The sequence below is a fragment of the Physeter macrocephalus genome, chromosome 3 (assembly GCF_002837175.3).
Source record: "Physeter macrocephalus isolate SW-GA chromosome 3, ASM283717v5, whole genome shotgun sequence".
NCBI lineage: Eukaryota > Metazoa > Chordata > Mammalia > Artiodactyla > Physeteridae > Physeter > Physeter macrocephalus.
Window position 1 is genome coordinate 24,928,233 of NC_041216.1, and position 9,646 is coordinate 24,937,878.

At 43.6% G+C, this 9,646-nt stretch overlaps 1 protein-coding gene across 3 annotated transcripts in view; it reads right to left on the reverse strand.

The window, feature by feature from the left end:
- The window catches only part of RBP7 (retinol binding protein 7), a 38,350-nt gene that overhangs the window by 11,917 nt on the left and 16,787 nt on the right, over nt 1-9,646 (reverse strand). Inside the window, exon 4 of one of the 3 annotated variants that reach the window (XM_007110283.3) lies at nt 3,482-3,722. The exons of the other annotated variants lie outside the window; for them this stretch is intronic. Coding sequence (XP_007110345.1) covers nt 3,672-3,722 — 51 coding nt within the window. The 3' untranslated portion in view covers nt 3,482-3,671. Of the gene's footprint in view, nt 1-3,481; nt 3,723-9,646 lie in introns of those variants that run through there. 3 annotated transcript variants of the gene reach the window in all.

The window sequence follows — 9,646 nt, forward strand, 5'->3', positions numbered from 1 at the left end:
CGTGCTCCGCAACGGGAGAGGCCGCAGCAGTGAGAGGCCCGCGTACCGCAAAAAAAAAAAAAAAAAAAAAAAAAAAATTTATGTATCTATTCAGTTCTTTGAACCAAGTTATGAGACTCTCAGGTCACAGGAGAAGAGATGCTCTTCTCCTGTGACCTGAGAGTCTCATAACTTGGTTCAAAGAACTGAATAGATACATAAATAAATAAATGCTCTATACCCTGAACTGAAGTGGATATAGTTCCAGGTACTGCTGAGCAGCGGTCTAGCAGATAAGATTGCTTAAAGCCCCCTGGCTCTGCGAAAGGCCACCCTCATCTCCTCCCACTCTCAGCCCTGCTCCCTCTGTCTCTGGCTGCACCTCCAGGATGTCAGACATCCTTTCACCTCAGGCCCTTTGCACTGGTTCTCTTGCCCCACAGCTCTCCACAAAGCTTATTCCTTGTTTTATGACTCTGACTAAATATCACACTTTCCTGAGATTTTCTTAATCATCTTGCTTAAAAGGGCACCAGCAACATCCTGTTTTCTCTATTCCCCTTCCCTATTTTTTTTTTGATAGTACTTACCACTGTATGTTTAACATCTATATTATCTCCCTCCTCCCTTTGGTTCATGAAGGGAACAATTTTTCACTTTTTTCACTGCTAAATTCCAGGAATTAGCATGGTCCTGGGGAAAGCAGGTCCTCCATGTTTGTTTTCTTCTATTTTGTCTTGTTTTATTTTTTGGCCTCACTGCACCGCTTGTGGGATCTTACTTCCCAGACCAGGGACTGAACCCAGGGCCACGGCAGTGAAAGTGCCGAGTCCTAACCCACTGGACCACCAGAGAAGTCCCCCCATATTTGGATAAATTAATAAATGCTGATAAAACTTTGCCTTTCCACCGGAGCCTATTGTTTCAAATTGCCCCAAAGCAATGCTGTTAGGTTAGGAGATTTCTAAAAAGGGGTGGTCTCACAGCTCACAGCCTCCAATTTGGGTTACTCACTACATAATTCTCAAATCTGACTGGGTCTGCAACCTCAGCCAATCCACCTACCGCCTGATTCTGTCCTGAAACAACCTCGTGTTTTTTCTTTTTGGTGGGATCACGATATCTAATTGGATCAACAAGTGTCTTCTGACTTCATTTGACTCCAAAGTCACCACTTTTAAGGTCAAACTAGTAACTTGGTTTCTGTTATTTATGTCGACTGAAAAAAAAAAAGCACAACCTAAAAGCTGAGAATTGTTTTACTCAGCAGACTTACTTAGGACTTAAGCCCAGGAGCCAGCCTCTCAGATAGCTCCAAAGATGTAAGGGAGGAGCCAGAATATATAGGAGTTTTTGCAACAAAAACCGGGTAGACAGAACATCAAAAGATTACTGTTAAAGAAAAAAACAGGGACTTCCCTGATGGTCCAGTGGTAAAGAATCCGCCTTCCAATGCAGGGGACGCAGGTTCGAGCCCTGGTCCGGGAAGATCCCACATGCCGCGGGGCAACTAAGCCCGTGCGCTGCAACTACTCAGCCTGCATGCCTCAAACTACAGAGCCCACACACTCCAGAGCCGGTGCACCACAACTAGAGAGAAGCTCGCGTGCCACAAAGAGCTCGAGTGCTGCAACTAAGACCCAAAACAGTCAAAAAATAAATAAATACTAAAAAACAAAACAGACATCTCAAGTTAATGAATTTAGCACTTTTCTATGTATGGGAAGATGCAAGAGTCTGGGCCCATTGAAATAATTCCTTTGATATGCTCCTTAGCTATCTAAGGCCAGTATCCTATTTTTCTCCATCCTGGGTCCCCTCAGGGTGCAAAGTTGGAGGCGGCCGCAGTGGCTGGTGGCTTGATGGCTGCAACATCCTTGGTTTACTGATATGGCAGGCCACATTTTTCGTCCACACTTAAAACAAGAGCTATATCTGATACTCAGACTTTAACTTCCTATAGATTTCTGTCATCACCAGCAGATGGTAAGCTCCTACAGGCACAGACCTTTCCTCTGCTGTTGTCCACGGAATCCCTAAAGCCCAGCTTACAGCCTAGCACGTGGTGAGTACTCAGTGGCCATGAATCCTTCCCTGACTTGCCTTATCATCTGGCATAGACTCTATGGTCCATAAATTCCATCCATCTCGCCAAGTTACTCCCCTCCAAGACTCCCTGAAACTACCACCACGTCCCTTCTTCTTCTGTCTGAACCCCTTCGCCTCTGCTGGTTCCAAAACCCTTCGCGTGCTGCTTCAGTACCAGTTGTGCCGCTAAACCATCCCCACCAAGATGGCAAAATCCTGCACCTCGCCTTATGGGTAACTTGGGCATCTCAGAGAGCACTGAACACTCCCTCAAGCCTGAACGTTTCCTTCCTTTGCTTTCCTGATGCCTCCCTGTTTTTCCTGCCCCTCTGGTCCTGGGGCTGTGGGGTTTGTACCGCGGGTTTCTCTCTTCTCACTTTAAACATAATGTCCCTGTCTCATCCATATGTGTAGTTTATATGCTCGACAACTTGTGCGTGTCTCCAGACCCATCTATCCATTGTCTCCTGGCTGCCTGGCTTTCACCCGGCACAGGCACCTCAGCGTCTGAAGTTCTGACTACACTTCCTTCTGCTTGTGTTACCTTCTTTCTTTTTTTTTTTTTTTTGCGGTACGCGGGCCTCTCAGTGTTGTGGCCTCTCCTGTTGCGGAGCACAGGCTCCGGACGCGCAGGCTCCGCGGCATGTGGGATCTTCCCGGACCGGGGCACTAACCCTCGTCCCCTGCATCGGCAGGCGGACCCTCAACCACTGCGCCACCAGGGAAGCCCAGTGTTACCTTCTTTCTGATGGGCCTCACCCTTCCTATAGAAGCCTGAAACAAAAGAGAGCGCCTCACTTGATTCTTCCCCCTGCCAGCATCCCTAGATCTCATCCATCACCTTGGACTATAGATTCTGCCTCCTTAATAACTGGTTACTTCTCTCCAGTCCCAGGAGTCCTTTTCCCACGAGTCCCAGGAGTCCTTTTCCCACGAGTCCCAGGAGTCCTCTTCCCGTATTTGAGACCTGGGCTCCAGGTGATTCCGAATAATGTCACCTCACACTGTGACGGCCGTCAGGCTTTCCAAACTGCCTCCTGATTTGCATCCTCAGCCACAATCTTTCTTCCCTCTGCATCTCTTTTCAGTTCTTCAAACATCCCGCCAACTTTTGCCTAGAACGCTTCCTGCTTACCTATGCTTCAGGTCCCAGCTTAAGGATCACCTCCAGAAATACCGCAGACCCCTGCCACCACTCGCCCATCCCCAGATGTCAGGTTTGCCCCTCCTGAGCTCTCACAGCTGCCTATACTTCACACCACTGGTCAGACTGTTTGTTTCCTCCATTTTCCTCACTAGACCTGGAAGATGGGAATTAAAACTTGTTCATTGGTGTGTCAGTGGTGTGCCTAGAAGGCTTCCAAATATTTCTGAAAATAAGGAGATATGCTAAATTTAGAAGGAAAACGTCATAATCATTGGACAGGTTTATTGAAGCTGAGAAGTTTTCTCACAATCCATATGGCTTCTGGTACAGGATGTGTGACATCTTTCCGACCACAAGGCCCCATCCACCAAACCAGGACAGATCAACACCTGTTTATTCTGGAATATAATCCAGCATTAAGCTACTGCCACATGCGGACTGTGCGGTTGTTTACAGATCAAGCTCTCTGGAACGTCTGTTTGCACACTTGGCCTTCACAGAACATTTCCTAGGGGCAGGGAGGAAGGGAAGACGAAAGAAGATGAGTTGGCATGTGGTCTGTTACTATTAGTCACAACACTTTTGACACCAGGTACGTGGTGTCTTTTCCAATCCCATGTCTCCAACCCTCTGACGCCAAACTGGATGGTCGAGAATTTTTCTTTCTTAAAATTTTCACTTTTACTTGTATCTTTCTTTCTCCTTTTTTTTTTTTTTTTTTTGCCGTATGCGGGCCTCTCACTGCCGTGGCCTCTCCCGTTGCGGAGCACAGGCTCCGGACGCGCAGGCCCAGAGGCCATGGCTCACGGGCCTAGCCGCTCCGGGGCATGTGGGATCCTCCCGGACCGGGGCACAAACCCGTGTCCCCTGCATCAGCAGGCGGACTCTCAACCACTGCACCACCAGGGAAGCCCTCTTTCTCTTTTTTAAAAAATATTTATTTATTTAGTTGCACCAGGTCTTAGTTGTGGCAGGCAGGCTCCTTAGTTGCAGCATGTGGGCTCCTTAGTTGCGACAGGAGGGCTCCTTAGTTGCGGCATGCATGTGGGATCTAGTTCCCTGACCAGGGATCGAACCCAGGCCCACTGCATTGGGAGTGCGGAGTCTTATCCACTGCTGATGGCCAAGAATTTAATTCAGTCCTGACACTGAGGACCAGAGCTAGTGCAGACCCCACAGGTCAAGGGCTTAGTCTCATGAGATTGCCCTTATTTCAGACATCAGTCACAAGTCCCAGGCCACCCATACTTCCGACCGAACAACTGTAAATTGGGGATTCCCACAACCCCCTCCTCAAGTTCAATACTTTGCTAGAACGGCTCACAGAAACACGCTTTACTTGTACTTACAGGTTTACTGTAAAGGATGCAACTCAGGAAGAGCCAAACGGAAGAGATGCATAGGAGAAGGTATCACCAGGGGCGGGCGGGGGTGCGTTTGGCAGGGCGGGCAGAGCTCCAGGAGGGCTACCCTTCCAGCACTTCTATGTCTTTACCAACCAGGAAGCTCTCTGAACCCCCTTATGTAGGGGTTTTTACGGAGGTTTCATTACACAGGCATGATAGCTTAAATCACTGGCCATTGGTCATTAACTTAATCTCCAGGTCCTCTTCCCTCACCCAAGCTCAGGGGCTGTGCTGAGAGTTCCAGCTTTCTAATCCTGCCTTGATCTTTCTTGGGACCAGCCCCCATCCTGAAGCTATCTAGGATCCCCAGCCACCGGTCAGCTCATTAGCACACAGAAGACACTCTCATAACTCTGAGATTCCAGGGGTTTTAGGAACCAGGTACAAAGACCAAATATATATATATATATATTTATTTATTTATGTATGTATGTATGTATGTATACTTTTTTAAAAATTTTTGAATTTTATCTTATTTTTTTTTATACCTCAGGTTCTTATTAGTTACCCATTTTATACATATTAGTGTATACATGTCAATCCCAATCTCCCAATTCATCACCCCCACCCCTGCCACTTTCCCCCTTTGGTGTCCATACGTTTGTTCTCTACATCTGTGTCTCAATTTCTGCCCTGCAAACCGGTTCATCTGTACCATTTTTCTAGGTTCCACATATATGCGTTAATGTATGATATTTGTTTTTCTCTTTCTGACTTACTTCACTCTGTATGACAGTCTCTAGATCCAACCATGTCTCTACAGATGACCCAATTTTGTTCTTTTTATGGCTGAGTAATAGTCCATTGTATATATGTACCACATCTTCTTTATCCATTCGTCTGTCTATGGGCATTTAGGTTGCTTCCATGACCTGGCTATTGTAAACAGTGCTGCAATGAACATTGGGGTGCATGTGTCTTTTTGAATTATAGTTTCTCTGGATGTATGCCAGTAATGAGATTGCTGGGTCATATGGTAATTCTGTTTTTAGTTTTTTAACTAAAAATACTCCATACTGTTCTCCATAGTGGCTGTATCAATTTACATGACCACCAACAGGGCAGGAGGGCTCCCTTTGCTCCAGACCGTCTCCAGCATTTGTTGTTTGTAGATTTTCTGATGATGCCCGTTCTAACTGGTGTGAGGGGATAGCTCATTGTAGTTTTGATTTGCATTTCTCTAATGATTAGTGATGTTGAGCAGCTTTTCATGTGCTTCTTGGCCATCTGTATGTCTTCTTTGGAGAAATGTCTATTTAGGTCTTCTGCCCATTTTCTGATTGGGTTGTTTAATATTGAGCTGTATGAGCTGTTTATATATTTTGGAGATTAATCCTTTGTCCGTTGATTCATTTGCAAATATTTTCTCCCATTCTGAGTGTTGTCTTTTCGTCTTGTTTGTAGTTTCCTTTGCTTTGCAAAAGCTTTGAAGTTTCATTAGGTCCCATTTGTTTATTTTTGTTTTTATTTCCATTACTCTAGGAGGTGGATCAAAAAAGATCTTGCTGTGATTTGTCAGAGTGTTCTTCCTATGTCTTCCACTAAGAGTTTTATAGTGTCTGGTCTTACACTTAGGTCTCTAATCTTTTTTTTTTTTTCGTTTTTGCATTACGTGGGCCTCTCACTGTTGTTGTGGCCTCTCCTGTTGCAGAGCACAGGCTCTGGACGCGCAGGCTCAGTGGCCATGGCTCACGGGCCTAGCCGCTCGGTGGCATGTGGGATCTTCCCAGACCGGGGCACGAACCCGTGTCCCCTGCATTGGCAGGTGGACTCTCAACCACTGCGCCACCAGGGAAGCTCTCTAATCTATTTTGAGTTCATTTTTGTGTATGGTGTTAGGGAGTGTTCTAATTTCATTCTTTTACATGTAGCTGTCCAGTTTTCCCAACACCACTATTGAAGAGACTGTCTTTTCTCCATTGCATATCTTTGCCTCCTTTGCCATAGATTAGTTGACCATGGGTGCGTGGGTTTATCTCTGGTCTTTCTATCCTGTTCCATATATCTATATTTCTGTTTTTGTGCCAGTACCATATTGTCTTGATTACTGTAGCTTTGTAGTATAGTCTGAGGTCAGGGAGTCTGATTCCTCCAGCTCTGTTTTTTTCCCCTGAAGACTGCTTTGGCTATTCGGGGTCTTTTGTGTCTCCATACAAATTTTAAGATTTTTTTGTTCTAGTTCTGTAAAAAATGCCATTTGATAGGGATTGCATTGAATCTGTAGATCGCTTTGGGTAGTATAGTCATTTGCACAATATTGACTCTTCCATTCCAAGAACATGGTATATCTCTCCATCTGTTTGTGTCATCTTTGAGTTCTTTCATCAGTGTCTTATAGTTTTCTGAGTACAGGTCTTTTACCTCCTTAGGTAGGTTTATTCCTAGATATTTTATTCTTTTTGTTGCAATGGTGAATGGGATTGTTCAAATATTTATTTTTATTGTATCACAGCTTATAAGAATCATTCCAAGAGTATCCTTAGAGCAAGGGTCCTTCTATCCTCTGATTAGGCAGAGTTCTTGGCTATGCCAAAGAAGGATGCATGCAGTTTGAACATTACTTCTTACAGCCAACTAATCTGAATCCTCAAACAAATTTGTGTTTTCTTTGTAGTTTCATGTTTCATTTTTGTCATGGCAAGTTTCTTAACTTTGTTTTTATTGCCAGAAGAGTGTGAGATTTGTCAATCTAAGAATCAAAATATCTTCAATGTCTTTGTAATCAAAGACTCCCCAGTCTCTCAAATACCACCCATATCCAACTTTAAGATGAGTGCTCTCATTTTGTTTTCATGGATCTCACCTAGATTTCATATGTACGTTGAGACTTAAAAAAACAGAGTTGGAAGCACACATTCTTGTCAGACTTAGATTTGAATCTCTACTCTGCAACCTTGGGGAATTTCTAAATCTCAATCTCTTCATTTGTAAATGGGAAAAATAGTGTCCCTTTCACAGGATTGTCTTGAAGACTAAGTGAGAAAATGCACTCAAAAGATTTAGCTAAGTAATCATACGCAAAATCATCACTCAAAAAATGTAAGCCAGGGCTTCTCTAGTGGTGCAGTGGTTAAGAAACCGCCTGCCAATGCAGGGGATGTGGGTTCGAGCCCTGGTCTGGGAAGATCCCACATGCCGCGGAGCAACTAAGCCCGTTTGCCACAACTACTGAGCCTGCGCTCTAGAGCCCGCGAGCCACAACTGCTGAGCCCATGTGCCACAGTTACTGAAGCCCGTGCACCTAGAGCCCGTGCTGCACAACAATAAAAGCCCCCACAACGAGAAGCCTGCGCACCACAACAAAGAATAGTTGCTCACCGCAACTAGAGAAAGCCCGTGCGCGGCAACAAAGACCCAATGCAGCCACAAATAAATAAATAAATAATTTTTTTAAAAATGTAAGCCATTGTAACATACCTGTATGGCAGGAAGAAATTCTCATTTTAAAAGCCATAATTAAGCCTTGATGTACAATTGTATACACTCTAGATTATATTTAAAAATTATTGATTAGGTTGAGCTATAATTTGTATGGTTTTGAAGTGCTGGTGGCATAAGAAATTGATATACCCTTTTGGAAGCGAGTAAGGCAACAAAGTAGCAGGAGGCAATGATGTCTCTGACAACACTGATCCTCTCTGTGAATTCTTCCCAAGGGAATAAATCCATGCATGCAAAAAAGTCTGCTTATGTGAATTTAAGAAATAGCTGAAAACACCCTGAAATATTCCTGGACATTGAAATTAAGAAAATGTTTTACTAATATGAGAGTTCATGAACCTGATGGAATATTATGCAGCCAGTTTGCTACGTTATTATATGTATTCAATTTATACATGATGAATTCAATAGGGGAATTATTTAGAAACCTGGAATATGTTTTTCTATTGAATGAAAAGGCAGAATATTCTAACAGACTGGATGGTAAGATACCAAACAGTGAGTTGGGATGGTAGGATTGCTGGTCATGGTTTCCTGTTTAGCATTTTCTTTAATAATCTCATCAAAAATAAGAACACTCAACAAGAAAATACAAACAACCCAATCAAAATAATGGGCAGAAGACCTAAATATACATTTCTCCAAAGAAGACATACAAATGGCCAATAGGCACGTGAAAAGATGCTCAACATCGCTAATTATTAGAGAAATGCAAATCAAAACTACAATGAGGTACCAGCTCACACCAGTCAGAATGACCATCATTAAAAAGTCTAAAAATAACATATGCTGGAGAGGGTGTGGAGAAAAGGGAACCCTCCTACACTGTTGGTGGGAATGTCAATTGGTGCAGCCACTATGGAGAACAGTATGCAGGTTCCTTAAAAAAAGTAAAAATAGAATTACCATATGACTCAGCAATCCCACTGCTGGGCATATACCCAGAGAAAACCATACTTCAAAAAGACACATGCACCCCAATGTTCACTGCAGCACTGTTTACAATAGCCAGGTCATGGAAGCAACCTAAATGCCCATCGACAGATGAATGGACAAAGAAAATGTGGTACATATATACAACGGAATATTACTCAGCCATGAAAAGGAACGATATTGGGTCATTTGTAGAGACATGGATGGGCCTAGAGACTGTGAAGCAAGTGAGAAAGAGAAAAACAAATACATGTTAACGCATATATGTGGAATCTAGAAAAATGGTACAGATGAACTGGTTTGCAAGGCAGAAATAGAGACACAGATGTAGAGAACAAACGTATGGACACCAAGGGGGGAAAGCAGGGGTGGGGGTGGGGTGAAATGAATTGGGAGATTGGGATTGACATGTGTACACACTAATATGTATAAAATAGATAATAAGAACCTGCTATATAAAAAATAATAATAATAAATAAATAAATAAAGAATTACCATATGATCCAGCAATCCCACTCCTGGGCATATACCCAGACAAAACTATAATTCAAAAAGATACATGCACCCCTACGTTCATAGCAGCATTATTCACAATAGCCAAGACATGGAAACAATCTAAATGTCCATAGACAGATGAATGGATAAAGAAGAT